Source organism: Dermochelys coriacea, chromosome 7 (assembly GCF_009764565.3).
Source record: "Dermochelys coriacea isolate rDerCor1 chromosome 7, rDerCor1.pri.v4, whole genome shotgun sequence".
NCBI classification, from domain to species: Eukaryota; Metazoa; Chordata; order Testudines; family Dermochelyidae; genus Dermochelys; species Dermochelys coriacea.
The window spans coordinates 96,770,327-96,792,658 of record NC_050074.1 but is presented as its reverse complement, the minus strand read 5'-3'; the positions used below and the strand labels follow the sequence as shown (position 1 = coordinate 96,792,658).

Genomic DNA, 22,332 nt, shown 5'->3' with positions numbered 1-22,332 from the left:
CATTTTTTATTCATAATACAATATTTCAAAGTAATTACATTTTGCACATGCGGGAAATTATTTGTTCTGTCTGTTATGAAACAAGACTTAAAAATAATGGGCCTATTACATTATGTATGATGCTGAGGGATTCTCCTGCAAGAAAGTATGCTGGGGCATTATGCCTTCCATACTAGTTTTGGGTTTTATTTCTGATCTCAGTTACATCAGTAAATTCCCCAAATGGATGGAATTTGTCTGGATTATGCTGGCGTAATTGAGAATAGAATCTGAAATCTGACCTTCTGTATGTTTAACTGTTGCATAATCCTTCAACAGTCCATAATCTAGTTCCATTGCAATAATATTGGGAGGAAGTGTGGTTTTGTGGTTAGAGGAAGGCAGTGGAGTTCTTGGAGTTCTTGATGCAAGTTGTTTGTTTCAATACAGGGGAAACTGGGTTAATTCTAAGGCCTACGCTTATACAAAAGGTCAGACGAGGTGATTAATGGTCTCTGTTGGTCTTAAAAATCTATGAATTTTTTTGAGCATGATCACCGGTATTTCATCTTTATTTTAGAAAGCCTTGTAAGTCACATGACAGATGAAATATGCATAGAGTTCTTTGGGTATTCATTGCCATCTGACCTTGGTTTGCATAAAGATCCTATGTTTATAACTAAGGCTACGTTTTAGTCACAAGTATTTTTAGTAAAAGTCACGGACAGCAAACAAAAATTCATGGCCTGTGACCTGTCCATGGCTTTTACTATATACCCCTGACTAAAACTTGGTAGGGGCTGTCCAGGGCGTGGCGGGGTGCGCGGCCCGGGAGGACCCCCATTGGTGCTGGGGACCCCGCTGGTGCTGGAGGGTGTTGACAGGGCCGGCAGGCTCCCTACCTGGCTCTGTGCCTCCCCATCCCCTCCAGCAGCAGAGTTTGGGTGTGTGTGGGGGGGGAAGGACACAGGATGGGGTGAGGCAGGCTCTGGGCGTTGCTTATCTGGGAGCTTCCCAGAAGCGGTGACATCCCCCTCGCTCAGCTGCTAGACGGAGGCATGGCCAGGCAGCTCTGCGCTCCCTCTGCTTGCAGGCACTGCCCCCACAGCTTCCATTGACCGCAGTTCCTGGCCAATGGGACCTGTGAAGCCAGCGCTCTGGGCGGAGGTAGCACATGGAGCTTCCTGGCTACACCTCCACCTAGCAGCTGAGTGAGGGGGATGTTGACACTTCTGGAGAGCCCCTCAGGTAAGCATCGCCCAGAGCCCGCCTCACCCTGTCATGTGCCCCAACACCCTGTCGTATCCAAATTCTGCTACTGTGGGGGGGGGCAGGGAGGGGCAAGACTGTCTCACCAGCGGCCAGTGCTACTGGCACAGGAGCTGTCTAAGCTGCCCTCGGGCCAGGTGCACCGTCCTCTGCAGAAGTCAAGGAGATAACGGAATCTGTGACAAACTCGCAGCCTTATTTATAACAAGTCCAACAAATTGAAAAAAACAGACGTGTGTGTATACATTGAACATCTCTCCTAATCCTTTCATTTCAAGCATTAGTTTGCTGGATTTATGTAGAAGGATAATAACCATGTTCAGGCCCTTGTTCACAGAATTCAAATGTTTTGCACCATGAAAGTACGGAAATCTCTATGAAACACCAAGCTACTTCAATAATGTAATAGAACCAGAGAGAGCCAAAATAAGGTTGGATGCAAGTTCCAAAACAAAACAACTTCTGATCCACCTCCTATATTTTATTACTCATGGCTAGCCAGAAACCTTTGCTTATGCACTGTTAATTTCTATATGGCCCATTCTTTAAATTTGATGTCTGAAACACAGTTGAACTTCAATGAAATCTCAGTACAGAATGTAAATAGCTAATTCATAATTGGAGTACCTGAATAAAGATACTAAATGCTTATGCGGTCACCATCCAGAGCTTCCTTGTTGGCTTTTCCCATGTCTCTTAAATCTGTAAATAAGAGTGTCTACAGAAGCGTATTTATTTATCTGTCAAGGAGTAACACAACAGATTCTGTCATGCTCTGTATTTACACATTGTAACTCCAAGGATTGCTTCCTCTCCTGCTCTTCAATTCATAAATTCTAAGGCCAGAAGGGACTATTATGATCCTCTGGTCTAACTTCCTACATAACACAGGCCATAGAATTTCAGCCACTAATTCCTGAATCAAAGGCAGTAACTTGTGGTTGAACAGGGGCATATCTTTGGGTGTATTTCTAAATCTTAATATTAATACTAAGACTTGAAATGATGGCGAATCAACCATACCTTTGGTGAGTTGTTCCAATAGTTAATTACCCTAACAGTTTAAAAAAATGCACCTTATTTGACATTTGAATTTTTCTAAATTCAATTTCCAGCCTTTGGATCTTGTCATGCTGTTTTCTATTCGTCTTTTAGTATCCAAAATCTTCTTGTTAGGTGGCTACTTAGATTATGATTGTCACCTCGTAAACTTTTTGCTGATAAACTAAGTAGATTGAACCCATTAAGTCTCTCACTATAAGGCATATTTTCCAGACCCAAATCATTTTATGTACCTCTCCTCTGAACATACTCCAATTTCTTTCTTTTTATTTATTTTTTTAAATAAAAAGTGGATACCAGAACAGGATGCATTACAGTATTTTGATGATGGTCTTAACAATGCTGTACTCAGAAGTAATATCACCTCCATTTTCAAATTTCCCTTGTTTATACGTCTGCCCAAGGGTCATGTTGCCCTTCTAGTCACAGCATTGCACTGGGAGCTGATGTTCATTTAGTTATCTACTGTGGCCCTAAGTTCTTCTCAAGTTGCTTGTTTCCAGAATACAGTCTACCATCATGTAGGTATGGCCTGTGTTCTTTGTTCCTAAGTGTGCAGACTTGTCTTTGGCTCTATTCTTCTACATTTGATTTGTGCCTAGCTTGCTAAAGGATCCAGATCACTCAATATAAGTGAATTGCCCTCTTCATTATTCTCCTCCTCCAGGCTGTTTTATTTTTAAAATAAGATGTCTGCCCAAAGCTCTGGGTACCATAACATAATTAATTTATACAACACAATGAAGTTTCAGAAAAATTAAAATAGTTCCACCATGAATTCAGACAGATACGTACCTACAGATACTTCATTCCATGCCTTTGTTGTTATGGGACTTTCAGCTCTCTTCAAAAACCCTGTTGAATGGATCTTTTCAGTTTGCCCAGAAAGTCACCAGATCCAGGCTATTGTGACTCAAGGTCTCAGAGGCCCTGCAGAGAACTTCCTACCAGCTGCCCCCTTCCTTTTATAGTGAGGGGGACGCAGATTGGGCACCCCTTCTGGGTGCAGCTGTGGCAGGGAAAAAACACGGTCCTTTAGGAAGGCTGGTTGAAAGCCACGTAGAGCTTTATAGGTCATAACCAGCATTTAAACTCCATCTGGAGACCAACAGGCAGCTAATGCAGATCCCAGAGCACTGGTGTCACATGCCCCCCTCAATAATCAAGCTGCTACTTTCTGATCCAGGCTCAGTGTCTGATTTTTAAAGTACAGCCCCATGGAGAGTGAATTGTAGTAGTCAAATATTAGAAGTGATAAATACCTGTCAGACTGCATCTACGGATCTAAAATAACCCCTAAATTGTAAAGCATAGTAACTGATGGCAGATGTACTCCACAATTGAAGGGACTGATACTACCTCCATCCTCTCCTCTGGCAGTTTCCCTCAAGCCACCATCATCACCTCAGTCTTGACTCAGTTGACCTTCAGCTAGCTCTCTCATCCATCCCTCAGCCTCAGCTAGTTGAGGCTCTCAACTGCATTGTCCAAGACAGAGAACTATGCTTGAGTGTCATTAGCATACTGATAACACTGTACACTTCCTTTTATCACTTGCAAATGTGACAGGGTCAGGCCAGATGGCTACAGGAGAGTAAGGCAGATATATTAGCCCCAGGTTAAGTAGGTCCCTTTTTTCTGGGTAAGGTAACAGGGAAGGTTCCAGAACAATCAAACTTTCTGGAAACAATTAAGGCAGACGGGCTGATTGGCTGCAGGCTTTCTAATCAGGAAGCTGCTAGAATCAATTAAGACAGGCAGGCTAATCGGGGCACCTGGGTTTTAAAAAGGAGCTCACTTCAGTTTGTGGTGTGTGTGAAGGAGCTGGGAGCAAGAGGCGCAAGAAGCCGAGAGTGAGAAAGAGTACTTCTGGAAGCCTGGGAAGTACAAGCATTATCAGACATCAGGAGGAAGGTCCTGTGGTGAGAATAAAGAAGGTGTTGGGAGGACGCCATGGGGAAATAGCCCAGGGAGTTGTAGCTGTCCCGCAGCTGTTACAGGAGCCGCTGTAGACAGCTGCAATCCACAGGGCCCTGGGCTGGAACCCAGAGTAGAGGGTGGGCCTGGGTTCCCCCCATCCCTTCATCCCCCCCCAACTCCCCACTTGATACTGGAGGAGTTGAACTGGACTGTGGGTTCCACCAGAGGGGAAGGTCTCTGGCCTGTTCCCCGATCCACTAGGTGGATCAGCAGAGACTGCGGGGAATTGTTGTTCTTCCTTTTCCCCACGATGGCCAGTGATGAGGCTGAGTGAACGGCAGATTTGAGCCATGAAAGTAGCCAAACTGCGGGCTGCCGTGAACCTCTGAGGTGAGCAAATCCGCCAATAAGCTCAGGACCCACCAAGGCAGAGGAGGAACTTTGTCAGACAAAACTTATCTGCAATAATTTAACTTTCTTGCAGATCACTGATAAAATATTGGGCTGAGAATAGATTCTCCCTAGAATCTCTCCTCTCTATCTTCCCTTCCACACACTTGGTCAATGGCATGGTACTATAAGCCATTTTGTCTTTCATTATGATGATTGAAATATTTTTTTCTAAGCTAAGATTAAACCTAAAACTGTCCCCACCTCTGGATTTCCTAGTTAGTCCCATCTTCTGTGTATCTTATTTGACTTTTAAGAATAAAATTGTCTGGGTCAGAGGCTCTTTATTTTTGTCTGTACAGCCCATTGTACACCATATTGAAGGCATAAATATCCTTTAATATTCTGTGTAGGTTTATTTCCATATATCAATGTGACACAGAGCTGAGAATGAAGAGTAGAGAGAAAGGACATGGAGATAAATGAGCCATCTAACTTCCCTGGTGCGGTTGCCTGGGGGTGGAAATAATTTGCTGTGTTTTACTTAACTGGTTACTTGACAGGGATTGTCTAGTGTTGGAACAAATTTCCCACCATCGAAAGCCTTGTATCCCATGGAGGAGAGCTTGTCACAGCTCCTTTATAGAGTCCATCAGTACTTCTCTGTATATCTAAGGCAGGATAGCTATAGGGACACCAGCTTCAAGGCAGCTTCTGTTGACATAAATAAGGTGTGATACTTTCCAAGCAAGTATATTTTCAGTCTTGAGTACACCTCATTCCCTAGAGAAAAACTTTAAAGGGTGAAAACTTGCTTCTAGGTTAACATGCTGTTTGAACTCCCTGTATTCTCTCAAACTGTGATGAGGCTTGAATTTGGCCAGGCTTTTATCTCAATCACTTTAAAATGGAACTACCAGTATGTCACAGATGTTGGACACTGTGATGTCTTGAAGAGGAAAAACCTAAGTGTGGCACTGACAATTCGGAGTGAGGTGGGGGAGAGAGCTGTCTTCACTTAGAGAAGAGAGGGCTTTTTATTTTTTGTCAGTGCACTTAGAATGTTTCTTTTTACTGCACTGTGAATACTTACCCCACACCAGTTGAGCAGGGGGTTAACCAAAATCTGTGGGCTGAGGAAGCCAGCCCCCAACTCCTCTGCTGGGCATACTCCAACTGGGACCAGAATATAAAAGGGAGCAACTCAACACAAGAGCAGAAGTGTTGCAGGCTTCCATCAGGAGAATGCCAGAGCTCCAGGAACAGCAGCCAGCTGAGTTGAGACTCCAGCCGCCCGTTGACAGAGGAAAGACAGTGGAGGCCACAAGACTACCAGCACTGGAAGGAAGAGTAGGAAGCAGTGACCACCAGGGTGACCAAAACTGATTATAGAAGCACCAGGTGTGATGGGTTCAGTCCAAGAGACCCCTTTGGGACTGTCACCTGATGTGCTGAAGTTACCTTTGAGCCAGTTTTCCCTGCCGCTTGGGACTCCAGAATCCTTCTTTGTTGAGCCATACACGTTAGCCTGCTGCAACAAAGACCTAGGTCTGGTCCACGCCCCCGAAGCTGCAGCCTTTAACCAAAAACTGCTCAGCAGGTCATTTGTCTCCAATGCCCAGACACCTAGTTCCCAATGAGCTCCAAACCCCAAATAAATCAGTTTTCCTCTGTATAAAGCTTATACAGGGTAAACTCATAAATTGTCTGCCCTCTATAACACTGATAGAGAGAGGTGCACAGCTGTTTGCTCCACCAGATATTAATCACTTATTCTGGGTTTACTAATAAACCAAAAGTGACTTTATTAAGTATAAAAAGTAGGATTTAAGTGGTTTTAAGTAATAACAGACAGAACAAAGTAAGTCACCAAGCAAAATAAAGCAAAAACACGCAAGTCTAAGCCTAATACATTAAGAAATTGATTACTGGTAAAATCTCACCCTCTGTTGTTCCAATAAGCTTCTTTCACAGACTAGACTCCTTCCTAGTCTGGGCCTAATCCTTTCCCCTGGTACAGTCCTTGTTAGTTCCAGCAGGCATCTCGGGTGAAAAGCAGGGGCTTTCTAATGACTGGGAACCCACTTTGTTCTGTTTCACTCCCTTTTATAGCTTTGGCACAAGGTGACAATCTTTTGTTTCTCTGGGTCCTCACTCCTTCTCCTAAATGGAAAAGCACCAGGTTTAAAATGGATTCCAGTTCGGGTGACATGATCACATGTCACTGTAAGACCTCCTTTATTACCTAGGAGCTGGCCAACACCTATACAGGAAGGCTTGTAGGTAAACAAACCCATTCACAGTTCATTGATTCTGAAACACCCTCAATGGCTTCCACTTAATGTGTTTATATCAGTAATACAAGTTTATATCTTATTCTCCTAACTCTAGACATAGAAATAATACATGCAATAAATAGGATGAATACACTCAGTAGATTATAACCTTTGTAATGATACCTTACAAGAGACCTTTAGCATAAAACATATTCCAGTTACATTATATTCACACTCATTAGCATATTTCCATAAAACATATGGAGTGTAGTGTCACATCAGGACCCTAGGGCCCTGGCCTGGGACCTGGTGGAGAAGAGTGGACCTGGTTCCCCCTACCCTAGCTGCCTCATCACTGGGACAGCTGATGCCTGGAGGGGAGAACTTAGCAGTTACATGGACTTGGGCTAGGCCGTGCTTCCCGGAACCACAGGACAGCCCCACTGATGCTGGCCATTGGACCATACTGCCCTGAGCTGCAGGGCCTCCACATAGACTTTGGCCTCTAGTGCTTCCCTGAGTGGAAGGACAGCTTTACTGATTCTGGCCATTGGCCCATACTGCTCTGAGCTGCAGGGCCACCACCTAGATCCAATCACTTGGGCCACCAAATAGCCATTTTGATAACCTCCACAATCCAACACCCTGTAACGGGTTGTACCTACCCTGTGACATCCACTAATGTATGAAGATTCCATTGAGTCTGATTAGATTGTACTCAAGATTGTAGGCCATTGGTAAAATGGTGCACTGTAGGCTTTAGTTCCCTAAATATCCATGCAGTTTGCATTTCTTCTCTTCTAAATTTGTTGTGGGTGGCCATATTTCTAAGTTCCTTTTCTTGTAGAATTTGTTGCGGTTCTGAGGAAAGTGTGTATGCAGGGAGGAGCAGAGTGGTGGAGACAACTGATGAAGCAACAACCAGGACCTCCTAAAAGTGACCCGATAAGGCAGGCTAACTGGCAAAACAGACCCCCTGCCCAATACATGTGGAAATGTAGATGATTTTTGAAATGGCTGTTGGAGAGCCAGCAACACTAGACCCTGCTGCTATAATAGATCGTCTCACAGTTTCAGCTCCAGATGGCGTAAAAGCAGGAGCAGCCGCAGCAAATGGTATGGGAACTGGCCACCCAAACTGAGGCGCAGCAAAAGCAGTTGGTCTAGCAGATGGTGGCACTGCTGCGGCCAACTACATTGCCTTTCCTCACCCTGATGGGGCCAGAGGTGGGAAATATTTTGGCAGGGCTCCTCATGCGTCTCACTAAGATGAGACCCAGTGACAATCCCGAAGAGTTCCTTATGACATTCGAATGGGTTGCCATGGCTGCCCAGTGGCTGCCAGACACTGGACTACCCTCTTGGCACCATATTTAACTGCTTGGTCCAGACCATCTACTGGAATCATGAGGCAATACAGCAATGTGAAGGCTGGCATGCTGGACCAGGCTGGCATCAGTCATCCGCTGTGAACAGTACCTGCCTTGGGCTAGGCCAGCATCTCTGGGACTACTGCTGGCGATGGCTGGAACCAGAAAAGCTGTCTGGGATCCAAGTGGTGGAGATGATGGCATTGGAGCAGTTTAACCAGATCCTACCTGGTGTGGGAAAAGAATGGATGCAAGCCGTGCACCCCTGAGCAGAAGAATAACCTTACTGACTCTGGCCAGTGGGCCTTACTGCCCTGAGCTGTACGCCACATAAATCCAGTCCACATAGGCCACCAAATAGTCATTTTGATAACCCCCACAGTCCGATAACCTGTGATAGTGTACCTACCCCATGACATGCATTAATGTACAGATATTCCATTGAGTTTGATTAGATGGTACTCATGGTTGGAGGCGATGCATAAGATGGTGCCCCATAGGCTTTAGCTCCCTAAATATCACCATGCAGTTTGCATTTCTTCTCTTCTAAATTTGTGGGTGGCCATGTTTCTAATCTCCCTTTCTTGTAGAATTTGTTGTGGTTCTAAGGAAAGTATGTACGTGAGGAGGGGCAAGGTAGGCTTTTGTTGTTGTTCACAGCTGGTGTGGAAACAGTGTTCATATATTGGGCATTTTTAATGCTGTCTCATCCTTCCTTCTCCCTATTCCCATCCTATTTTTTTTATTTCAATAGTGCCTAAAGCCCCAATAGTGATTTGGGGCCCTATTGTATTAGATGCCACACAAACACGTAGTAAAAGATGTCTCAAAGAACTTAGATACAAACTTCAGACAAGCTTCAACAAGTGAGTCTGACGTGCAAAAGGATCTAATAGGTCTCTTCCAACTCTAGGTTTCATGAATCCTGTTATAGAAATTTTCTTTTTGAGACTGGGATTTTTTTTCTCACTTTCCTAGAAGAGCTGAAGTGTCTTAGTGAGTGGCTCCTAATCTGTTTTCAGTACCAAGAGTCATTGTTCAAAGCTGAAGCAGTGACCGAAGTGTGGTGTGCCTAATTGCCATTCCTTAGTGATTATACTGTACCATGTTGCCACCACTGGCTGGGCACAATTTAATACAGGGTTTTGAGACTTGCAATGAAACTTGCAAAGCAATTCCTATTGCAGGCAGTTTATATTGAGGTTTTTGTTAAAATAATAAATGCAAGATGACTAGTAGATTGAGATTTCTCAGTGTCCTGTGATGAAGGATATGTGATCAATGTTTCACATACCTATGGTGATGTGAATCTGATGTCACTTTGCTTACTTGCATTCACAAATATTGTTTCATGAACAGCTTCAAAAAGCTGTTGAATGGTCATTTTTCAAGAAACGTGTCACAGAAGAGCTGAAACTCCATGGATCAACTGGAATTTGATTTAATTTGATTAAAAGTTTGCTGGATATCTCATTAAACTCAAAGTCCACATCCTGACTATTTTAATCTTCTAGAGCTATGACATTGGATAATATGTAGCATGCGTAGTCCATATAAATCTATATTTCCAAATGACATTTTGCACACCTACTTTGTTTTTGTTAATTCAACCTCAAATGTAATCTCTCCCTAAAACGACAGGCTGTCTTTCACCGTGTGTAACTGAACAGGATTACATTATGTCCCGAAAAGGAAACAGTGCACAGATTTTTAGTTATCATGACAATGCTGTTATAGTGCTGCTCATTTCATGTCATCTTAAGCTGGTAGTGAGTTTACTAAACGCTAAGGTCCATACTTATTCTGGGTAGAAGTTAGTGACATATGTATGACTTTTGTATATATTTTAATCTCTGAACCAAATAGCTAGTCTTCAGGAAAGAGTAAGAAATGTACCATATTCATATCCTTTAATTGTTTCAGTGTTCATTTCTGCATTTACCTATACAATTTTTGTTAACAAAAATCTTCTGTGAAAGTTCTTAAAGCCAGTAAACTCCTAAAGTATAAACTAGGGGCCTAAATTTGCCCAAGAAGCACCAAATCTGTTGTCCATATCCTTTATAAGAGTGGTTCTTATAAACTTGGGGAAAACGCCATCAAGAGGATGGTTGCAAAAATGCATTCTATTACCACTTTACCCCAGATCTATTTCCAGAAAAAAGTGGTACACTTAACGTGTAAGTGGCAGACTGCCATATGTAGTCTAACAAAGTAGACACTAGGTTTTAAATCCTTCCTTTGCAAACCAAGTAGGATCTTTAAAGATATTTTATAAATACAAGTGGAATATACCAACATTTCAGAGAGCTACTAATATCTCAGACTTCTGGAAAAAACTTTACAATAGTGTTCTGTGAAAGGGGGTGTGATGCACAATACATATAATTCATTTAAACTAAATACCAAATACAAAATTGTCAGTAAAACAGTAATACTACACTACTCTGTATTTGGAACAATGGATGCCTTGTTAAGGACCCAACAAACCCCTACTCTTCAATTAAAGTTCACAATAAACATCTGAAGTCCCAAGTAATACCTTCACCAAAATCAGGGAAAACCAAACTTGATGCTTCTAAGGTGAAACATGAGATTGTTTATAAAGAATTAAGGAGGGTAGGATGACAGTTCTAACTGGTGGATTTTTAAATCCTTTGCAGATCACCTCTTAAACCTGCAGCTTAGTGCTTGAGTGATGATTGCTTACCCCAACCTGTGGCCCAGGGTAACTTATTTCTCGGGGCAGAGGGGAAAGGGTGGTCTTGCACTTTGGGTCAACACTTTTGTGGATAAAAACAATGAAGAGTCCGATGGCACCTTAAAGACTAACAGATTTATTTGGTCTTAAGCTTTCGTGGGTAAAAATCCCACTTCTTCAGATGCATGGAAGCAGCAGGTTTTTTTACCCATGAAAGCTTATGCCCAAATAAATCTGTTAGTCTTTAAGGTGCCACCGGACTCTTCATTGTTTTTGTGGATGCAGACTAACACGGCTACCCTTCTGATGCTTTTGGGATGGTTGTTCTTAAACCAATCTCAGTCCTGGAGTATGAGCAGAGTATAGGTGATATGGCTAAAGATGCAAGATAACTTAATTCCTGGATGATATCTCTTCTACAGGTGTGGTACAATACATGTTTTCGCTTCTGCTGCAATTTTCTTATTAAGGTCATTTTTATAGACTGTATATTAAGCATTCATCAGCTATAACTGCCTATTCCTTGTTCGGTGTTTGAATTCTATGAATGCAGACACACAAACACAGCAGTATGGGTTAAATGCAGCGTCTGCAACTTCATTTAACTAACCATTAACTTAATTTACAGTCACAGCACTCCAGTGCATAACTACCTAGCTGGACACTTCCAGTATAAATTTCAAGCAGAGGTATCAAGAAACCCAAACTTGGAGAAAGGTCTTATTCCCTCCTTATCATCTTTACCTCTGGATAGCTAAAGTGTCTGCTCTGTGTGACATAGGAATTTTAAGATGAGAAGAGCCTCAAACTGCACAAGAGAGAGAGTGGCACCCACACTGTTCTAAATTAATGCCCAAACAAATGCTTTTGAAAAATCCCTACTTGGAGTTAAATGCCCCAGATTGACTCATGTTAATTTACAATTGGTGCAGGAAACTCACCACAATTCGCAACAATTAAAATGGATGTTTTGAAAACCAGACTCCTGGGGGAAGTGGGGGGGGAGCAGCACAGCTGTGCCAATTATAATATTGGGGGGAGGAATCCCTTTCTGACCCCCTGAAAGGGTGATTGGCCCAGCCCTGCCACTAGAGGATGTGCAGCACACCTATCTAAAGGGAGGAAGAGGGAAATCCGTATAAAGGGATGGAGCCAAAAGGGTGCCAAACACTGGCCATCCACATCCAGAAGGTGCCCTATATGCCCTTTAAAGGGGACAGGGGAAGCCAATGGCTCTCTTTAAACCCAGCAATGATGAGTTGGTGGAGGTGAGGCTGATGGCCTATCCCTACACCCACCTTGTGCTTCCCCATCTTTCCCATTCCCACCACATCCCCACCAGAAACAGGGGAGGTTCAGGAGGAGAAAAAAAGCCATAAGAATATCTTCACTTTATACCTACTACAGCATACTTGAAAGGCAACACTGTAATTGAAAAGTAATGTCCTTGACTAGTTTTTTAATGTTCAGTTTATTACTGAAAATATTTGCTTTATTAAGGGAAAATCTTTTACACAGTCAACCTCTTCCTCATTCTTGATCCTGAAATGGAATCTTATGGCTATGTCAGTCTGCTTCTATGGACACTGTTATGGTATAACACTTGTGGGTTTTTTTGTTTTTGTTTTTTCACTTGAATGTAATCTGTGCATTCATTTCTCTACAAAAGACATGCTTGATCGCTCCCCCAAGGACTTTATGTTCAAATTAGACAGACAATCTAGTGCATTGTGCATTTAAATTTCATTAATAGGGAATGAACTAGGCTCTTCTCCATGACCAAGTAACTTGGTTGCTGTGCTGAAAGTCACTGTAGTTTAAATGTGGGGGGAGAGGGTTCTCGGAGCTTTCCGAGATGGCTTTGCTTATGTGTTTATTGGGCTGAACAGCTAATCCAAAGAAGCAAACCTTTCGGGCAGTGTGGGTTGAGGACTTGGAGTAAATAATTTTTTCTTCCATAGTTAAATAGTGAAATAAGCTTTTTTTAAAGAACACACTGAGTGCTACAGATTCAGGTAACTTTCAGAATATTCACAAAAAGAAAAGGAGCACTTGTGGCACCTTATAGACTAACAAGTACTCCTTTTCTTTTTGCGAATACAGACTAACACGGCTGCTACTCTGAAACCTTTCAGAATATTGTTACTTTTGTATCTTATTCATTAATAATAATTATGTACGGAATTTTTTCATTGATTGTCCCAGTTGCTAGTGCTTCCTGAATGATAGGGCTTCCTGCCCCACACACATTGGTATCAGTTTCTCTAATATTCTGACACTGTCACTCTAAAGTGAGTGTAACTTGCTTTTATTAAGATTCAGTAATTACACAATTAAATATATTGTCAAAGTCTATTGCATGTAAATACGCTTATGTTAAAGACTTTCCAAATTTTAGAGCATAATTAAGCTGTTCTTGTAAAACTGCTAATTTTGAGGAGGGCCATACTGAGACGTGCTTTATTGAACACAATGGTGCAGTGTGTTACCAATTTGGTATTCATGCATACAGAAATGTATAGAATAACTTTTTTATACTTGTGATTATTTACTGGGTATTAATCTGCCATTGTATATTAAATGTTCAGCATAGCCCCAAACCCTAGTCTATTGCTGTGTTCCAAACATAATATAAAAAAGGTGAAGGATTTGCCTCAGAATTTTCTCGTTCCTTTTTGGTGGTGTTTGTTCAGTTTCAGGAGTTCTGTTTTCCAAAGAGAAACATAAAATCATTTTTTACTTTCAGAAATGAAGTATCCAACCTCAAAGTAAAGGAATAAGTTTTGATATATCTTATGCTTGATGTATCTTATGCTGGTCACTGGTTTGTAATTCAGTCTACAAAACTGGCTATAAAACTAAATTCTAGGCTAGTAGGAAAAAAAAAACTTTCTTCAGTGGAAAAACATGTGCTTTACAGCTGAAAGTTCTAGTACACAAACAACAAGTACATGGCTACAAGTTCAGCAGAGTTAGTGACCTAGACTCTGTGCTTCAGAAGACTGTTGTTCCTTGTTTCTTTTACAGCTATTTTGCCTTCTAAAATTTCTAAAAATGCTACTACGAGCCTGATCCTATGAACATTTACTAAAGGGCATAGCACTTATACCGGGGGTAGTCCAATCAGTGTTAGTGTGGGATTTGTCCCCGCGTTTGGAAGTGTAGTAGCGGGATGGCTAGAAGACTAGTGAGAGTTCAGAAATGATTGCTTCCATCATCTTGCTATTCATGTTTTAGGCACCCAGACTTCTTGTTTGTATAGCTTTTTACCAGTGATGTCAGTGTTTCTCATCTTATCACAGGGATTCTACCAGACTATCCATGATCCTTAGTATACATTGTGCATTTTCTTAATTACCGAGTGCCAACTTTAGTTAAGTGTCTGAAGGAGAGTGAATAGAGCCAGTCCTTTTTGTTTAGCTGCAGTTTCTCCCTCCATGCAAAACTGTAAATATTTTCGAATATTCTTATCTAGACTTATGTCTGAGACTTTCAAAACATGTTGTTTTAGGATGACGTTATTCTCATCCACTTAATAGTGCAGTGCTGGATTCAGAAAAAAAAAGTGTAATGTTTCTAGGTGTGATGGAAAAGATAGCTAATTGAGACAATCTTCTGCAAAACAGCTGAGTAAATTCTAAGGAATGTTCAGTTCTCTTAGATCAGATCATATGCAATTCACTGACCTAACTTTGTCACAACTATGATGTTTGCTTACAAAAAGGGATGGTACCTCTCAGTTAAGCAAACAGGTTAAGCCCTGTCTATACAAGTCTGCAGCCCATATGCAAAGTCAGGTAAGCAGTCCTCTGGTTTGTACTTCCATGAGTTTGGCTGGAGGAACCAGGCCTTTTCTAGCTGAACTAGAGGTTCAGGTTTGACTCAGCCTCCTGTTAGAGTAGCTCCTTCCTCCCTTGCCTAAAATCAAGGCAATTCTGCCATTTAGAAAGATCAGAAAAATGGCCTGGCCTAGAGGACTGGATGAATTATAAAACATGGTTAACTTAGTCAAAACAAGGCAGTTAGACTGACAAGCTCCTAGTCTATAGCTTCACTGTATAGTGTACAACTGGTCATGCTTTTTAATCCGTGCTTTTTAATTCAGCACCAGCAAATGCTTGTGTACATAAATTCCTCCTCCAAAGTAACACTCACATTCAATTGTATACTTGGTTAGAAATATTACTATATTATAATAGTGTGCTCTAAACAGAATTTGAAAATACAGTCTAAACCAAATCTGAAAGTGCTGGCTTACTGTTTTGGTTCTCTTTTTCTTTTTCTTTTTTTTTTTTCCATTTTAACTAGAAAAATTAAAAATGTATCTCTTATATGGATTATATGACAAATTTAATACTTTCAAGTCAGATTTTCAAAAGTACTCAGCATTGGCCTAACTCTACTGTTACTGAAATCAGTGGGATTTTACCATTGACTGAAGTAGGAGCAGAGTTAGGCCAACACTGAGCACTTTTCAAAATCCTACTCTAAAAATCTCATGAGACCATAAAATGAGGCTATCACATGAAAGTGGTATGGCTTGTGTCCATTTATCTGAGGTGAATTACACCTTTTACCACATTACCATGGCCTGTGTCAGAAATCAGACTTGGGCACCATAAAATCTTCCCATAGTCTTCTGTCTTGCTAGGTTTCATACACATAGGAGGGTAGAAAGCTTTTGTATACAAAATGTATCTGATATAAACTTGAAACAACCATCAGAGGTCATAAAAGAAAAGCTTATAAGCATGCAACCTGGTATTTCTTTTTATTTATGTTATAAACATGCTCTTCCATAAAATTGTTAAAAATAGTTCAACTTTTGGACACTGTAAAAATAACACTAAAGTATGTTTTTCACTTTCAGCTTCTGCTAGGATAGAAGTTATCCACATAAAATAAATAGGGATATGGCTTGTTTTCTTAATGGTGAATTGATAAGATATTAAATAACTTTTACTTTAAACTTCATGCAGGCACATATCTATTCTTTGGGTGCGACACTGAAAGCAGCAATTGAGTATGTGATAGAGTCTGAGATGGAATCAGAGTTTGGGCAGGATCTACAGACTCTGCTGGAACAAATGCAAGAAGAGAATCCTGAAGATAGGCCAGATATTGAGGTAAAGTATCCAGCTATGATTTTTTTTTTTAGTTTTACTAAACTAACATTTTCCTTACATGTATATAAGACATAGAAGATTTTTTTAAATTTCATATGTCCAGCTTGTATAATTGACCTAAAGCATCTTCCGAGTTAGAAAAATTCTTTCATTTCCTTCATCTCCAAAGTCTTGGCTATAAATGTAGAGAAGAGAGGAGAAATTCCTTGATGGTAACTGTAGTTCCCAGAAGGTTGTACGTGTAAGATGTGGATCCAAAGTCTCCCATATGCACTATCATAGATTCATAGATACTAAGGTCAGAAGGGACCACTCTGATCATCTAGTCCGACCTCCTGCACAGCGCAGGCCACAGAATGTCACCCACCACTCCTATGAAAAACCTCACCCATGTCTGAGCTATTGAAGTCCTCAAATCATGGTTCAAAACTTCAAGGAGCAGAGAAGCCTCCCTCCAGTCAACCATGCCCCATGCTACAGAGGAAGGCAAAAAAACCTCCAGGGCCTCTCCAATCTGCCCTGGAGGAAAACTCCCTCCCGACCCCAAACATGGCAATCAGCCAAACCCTGAGCACATGGGCAAGATTCACCAGCCAGATACCCAGGAAAGAGTTTTCTATAGTAAATCAGATCCCATCCATCTAATATCCCATCTCAGGGGATTTGGCCTATTTACCCTGAATATTTAAAGATCAATTACTTACCAAAATCCCATTATCCCATCATACCATCTCCTCCATAAACTTATCGAGTAGAATCTTAAAACCAGATAGATCTTTTGCCCCCACTGCTTCCCTTGGAAGGTTATTCCAAAACTTCACTCCTCTGATGGTTAAAAACCTTCGTCTGATTTCAAGTCTAAACTTCCTGGTGGCCAGTTTATACCCATTTGTTCTTGTGTCCACATTGGTGCTGAGCTTAAATAATTCCTCCCCCTCTCCTACTATCACTTGAGACTTATGATTAGTTTCTTGAGAGATCTACTTTAGAAATAAGTAAGAGGATATTATACTACAAAGGAACCCATGTTGTGGCTCTCAAATGTTACTTTGAGTGAAAACAAGAGGAGGGATGAGAGAATTAGGCTTATGGTCATTCTACTTCTGGGCATTTCTGGAGCATTCTTTACTGATAAGTACTATACCTGTGTTTTATTACTGATGAGTTTTTCTGTAATTGTACGGCTGTTTTGGCAAACTGTCTCTGATTAGATGCCTTTTTAACATTCTAAATGTTTGTTTTACCATATTTGTTCTTATTTTATCTGTTTCTAATTTTTTACAAAGCAATTCATAGATGTGGCTCTCAACCTTTCCAGACAACTGTACTTTCAGGAGTCTGATTTGTCTTGTGTAGCCCCAAGTTTCACCCCACTTAAAAACTACTTGCTTACAAAATCAGACATAAAAATACAAAAGTGTCACAGCACACTATTATTGAAAAATTGCTTACTTTCTCATTTATACCATATAATTATAAAATAAATCCTTGGAATATAAATATTGTACTTACATTTCAGTGTATAGTTTATAGAGCAGTATAAACAAGTCACTGTCTGTATGTAATTTTAGTTTGTACTGACTTTTTTCTAGCGCTTTTTATGTATGCTGTTGTAAAACTACACAAATATCTAGATGAGCTGATGTACCTCCTGGAAGACCTCTGTGTATCTCTAGGGGTAAATGTACCCCTGGTGTATAGGATTTTGCAAAGTTATGTATTCAAAGAATCTGTATTTTAAGTATTGGTTCCCTTACCCTTTACTATTTGACTTTCATGCATAGTTTTGCTTTAATTTGTGTTTACATTAATTTTCCATTATATAGTCCAAGAATACCAGGAGGTTTTTAACTTGATTTTTCTTTGTCAGTGGGTTTCAACTTGTTCAGTATGAAAAGGCTTTACCTTTTCCACCTGAGGTCAAGAGACTGCTATCAGTCCTTTGGGCAGATTCTTTCTCTCATTCTGCTCCCTTTATTATGTTCACTTGCCATGAAGATAGTGGAAAGCACCTGCAATTCCCCTGCTGGGGATTATCCAGTCATGGGACAGTCCCCATGGGCAAAAAGCTGGCATGGCCAGCTCCTACATCTTTTTCCCCATACCTCCGATGCAGGCAGGGAAGTGATTTGTGCTCACAGCTATCCCCAGATGACATATGGCCTCTAGGAGACTGTTGTCAACTGGTATAACATAGACCATTCCCCAGACTGCTCAATGATGGACTGGTGCAGAGAATCAAAGAGCTGTTACTGATTGGTTGTTCTCAGTTTCTTCTCTTTCTGTCCTCTCTTCTGGGCTGTACTGAATGGCTCCGTGGGTTATGGAATCCAGTCCTTTGCAGGTACTCCCCTAGGTTCAGGCTAGCCGGTTGAAGCCTTAGCTACTTGTCCTGTCCAGTCTGGCATATAAGCAAACAATGGGTCAACCAGAGCCACTTTCTGTAACGCAGCAGGTGATCAGAAGGAGGTCAAAGCAGCTGCTCAAAGCCCTTCTGGCACACATCATCACTGTTCCTGGGACTGAGCAGTGGGATGCAGTTGGGAAAGTAGTGCTCCCCACCTCCTCCCCTGAGTGACAGCCAATTTGTAATTAAATAAAAACTTTCATATGAACACAGGCCACAATTTAGAGCCATTATACTTATTTTCATTTTGAACATGCAGAGTAAATTATTTATAGAAATTAAATTTTAAAATAGTTATCTTTACCTAATATTTCCTATATCTAAAACTGTGATATGTGACATTAAGTAATGCTGTAGTAGCCCATGCTAGAAATAAATTAATGTATAGTTAACAATGTAATGTACGTACAATATATTGCAAAATGTAGGTCCTATATACTAGTATCTTGTTAGAAAATTACAATGTGCTATGTATGATAACATGATCATCTTAAGACAAAAACTTGGAAAATTTATTTACCTTAAATAACCAGTAAATGTTTTAACTTTAATTGTCTATAGAGTATCATATCATTATGTGAAGAAAAACTGAAGTTTGCTTCCTCAAGTAATATTTGTCGAAATCTATCCGCTGTTGGAAGAAGGGTGCTTTCAATAGAATCATTTAGTACTTTTCAAGGTAAACTTAATATATTTCAGATTAAAATAATATATTTCAGAAAGTCCAACAAGTGAATAGTGAAATCAAAGAACATGATCTGGAAGTGTTATGTTCTGTCGTTGTACTCATTTTCTGTTTAGAAAGAAAATATAACCTATTCAATAACACTTGGATCAAAATATATGTGGATTCTCTTTTATTAGGAAAAAGCCAAACATTCAGTGACAATAATAAACTTACACTGAACAACTTTCCATTCTGACTTGTGATGACTCTCTCTAAAATTTTGTCCTTTCTGATAAAAATGACGTGCTCAGAGAATCTTGTTTCTATAATGTATTTTAAAATGTGCTATGGGGGGCAAAAAAGCTGAAAAGCATAAAAGAAAAGTCTTAGATGAAAGGTTTAAACACGTTTTTAATGTGAACATCTGTTTTTGCATCTAGACAGCTGTGATAACATATGGAAGGGAAAAGTGTGTCAGAGAAGTGCGGGATTTAAATTATACACAAATGAAAAAAACAACATAGAAGGTGATTCCTCTACAGTGGAAGACTTGACAGCAAGCTATCATAGAGACTCTTCTGTAGCCAATGTGGCCTTGAATGCAATAGAATGTGGTTTAAAGGAAATGCAAATTGATTTGGATAATGAAAGATCTCAACCATCACAACTTGCAACTGAAGTTAGAAAGAGCAAAGAAGAGGACAAGCATGTAATATATAATGATCAATTTGCTAACATTGTTTTGGAGACCAAATCATTTACTAATGACATAGAGAGAGATATTTTTAAGAAAAGTTTGAGAAAAATGAAAACTTTTCCAAAGCTACCGCTTGAAGTTACAGACACAAATAATGTTTTCACATCTCTAACAAACGGTGGACTACTGGCTCATAAAAAACTATCACTAACACATGAATCAGTACCTCTAGACAATAATCAGGTTGCTGCTTCAGGGGGAAAACTTAGTCCATTCAATGTTAATAATCCACCAAGACTAAAACCAAAGAATTACCAGGTCTCTGATCTTCATTTAGATGCATCTTGTATGTGTACGCAGGTCTCTGGCATGTATCCAGAGGAATATATGCCATCCTTTAATGGTAAAAAGAAAGCTTCTCTTTCATGTAATCGTATAGAAGAATGTTCCCATGCTACCTCCAAAACTCGACGTATCACTAATACATTAAAAAACCAAGATCAATCAGCTGCTGGAGCAGAAGTGGTAAACAACTATATGGCACTGGAGGACTGTATTGAAACTTCTCAAGGATCAAATGAAAATTGTTTATCACAATTTAATAAGATGGCTTCAGTGTTATCAACAAAAACCAATAAGAATGGATATGGGTCAAGCCTAGTTAGTTCTCCTGAATTACTCACTGGTGTGATGAGTACAAACAATAATGAAAATCACTGTGGAAGCAAAGAATCAGAAGTCAAAAGTAATGAGCAGGTAGTAAAAACAAAATCTTCGTTATATAGTTGCTGTAGTCATTTATGTGGAGAGGAAATGACTTGAATACCATGTGTTATCCACGTCTTTCCCCAAATTAACATAGCTATATAGAGTAGAACCTCACTAATCTGCATGCTTTACAATTCACATCATGAGTTTGGTCTGTCCCCTTTTCTCACCAAAGATTTTTAAGTAAGGCCAGAAGTAAGATGTCCTGATTGCTAAGCCTTCCTCATTTTAACATGTTTCCAGGTTGTACTTGTGTATGCTCACTAGTACATTACAAAGTATCAGCATATAATTTAAATTAAACTCCATTTGTCGGGATAAAGCACAAAGTGTATTTTGATGAATTATCTTTGGGTGTTCTTTTTGGAGGGGAGGGTGTTTGTTTTTTAGGAGGTTCATATGTTTTGCTGACACACAAAATTCACTAAGTTGTAGTGGACCTTCCAGGCATTAATGAGAATTAGAGTACGTGGGTGAGCTCCTGGCTTTATTGAAATCTCTGATAAACCTGCCAATGACTTCAGTAAGGCCAACATTTCACTCTTTTTTGTCTTTTAAAGCCACATACATATTTAAGTTTATTTCAGAAATGTATAAAAATTCTGTATTCATCTTCCATTCTAAAAGGCCCTTCTTTATATGTCCTTCATTACATTTCATAATATGCATGTATTATATGTGTACGTAATTGCATTCTGATACATTGACCAAAAATGTTTTGCTTCTATGAACAGCCAAATAAAGAGTGTGTGTGAGGGGAAGAGTTGATTCCATCAATGTACTCTACTAGACAGTTGAGGCAACATTGCCTCCTCCCCCTCAAAGTTCTCAGGGTGGACAAGTTTGGTCTCTGATTAGATGGTTTTCTCTTGTGTCACACTTGAACAGTCATGAGCAATCCATGGAATAGGAGAATTTGTGAATACCTACTCCGGTTGTTTAAGCTTCTCAAGTCATGTTGTGACTTGTAAAGAGTGAGCATCCTGAATGTTCAATTCTCATGCTTGATTTGCATAATTTTGCCAAGGCTCGGGGGGGAGGGGAAGGTATTTTGAAAATAAATAAATTAATTAAAATTCTTCTCTAAAGGAAATGTTGATCAACCTGCCTTCCATAACAGAGTGTCTGCCACATATCAGGTCTCAACTCTGAGGTATCTACCCCCTCAGCTTGAATAGTATCAAATAACTAACAGATATCTAACTGAAGAGCTTGTGATGCAGGTAGGCTCCTGAATTATCAAAAACAAACTCCATTTTGGAGATTTTATACCCTCACTCCCACCCCTACTCCCACATTGTTACTGCCTATCAGGATCACAGTGCAAGCTCCATAGGGTTCAATTTGCAGGGAATTCTGACTAGAAACACGATGTCCCCTGTATTCTATTCCCCCCATGGATTTTCATTTTCTTGGACTCTTGGATAAGATCTGTTTGTTGCAGGCAATTATTTCAATTTCTTCTGATCTTCTGTTATCACCCATTTAATCTACACATTCTTTGGGGGATGGGAAAAGTCAGATCGAAAATCAATCTTGTATCTTTTTTCCGTGATGAAGTGATTATCAGTTCCTCTGAGTTCCCATGTGCCTACTTTATTTCATAGTCGTGCGTGTGTGAGAATATATAGTGTGCTCATTCTGGACACACATTTAATAAGTGTTCATTACTTCATTACTCCTCTCTTCTCGGTGATGAG

General features: G+C 40.3%; 1 protein-coding gene across 5 annotated transcripts in view; it reads left to right on the top strand.

The window, feature by feature from the left end:
* KNDC1 (kinase non-catalytic C-lobe domain containing 1) overlaps positions 1 to 22,332 on the top strand; it is a 137,584-nt gene that overhangs the window by 26,044 nt on the left and 89,208 nt on the right. For all 5 annotated transcript variants that reach the window (XM_038411317.2, XM_043518885.1, XM_043518886.1 and 2 more), the window contains exons 4-6: positions 15,947 to 16,093; positions 19,062 to 19,179; positions 19,608 to 20,620. In XM_038411317.2, the coding sequence (XP_038267245.1) occupies positions 15,947 to 16,093; positions 19,062 to 19,179; positions 19,608 to 20,620 (1,278 nt within the window). The remainder of the gene's footprint in view (positions 1 to 15,946; positions 16,094 to 19,061; positions 19,180 to 19,607; positions 20,621 to 22,332) is intronic.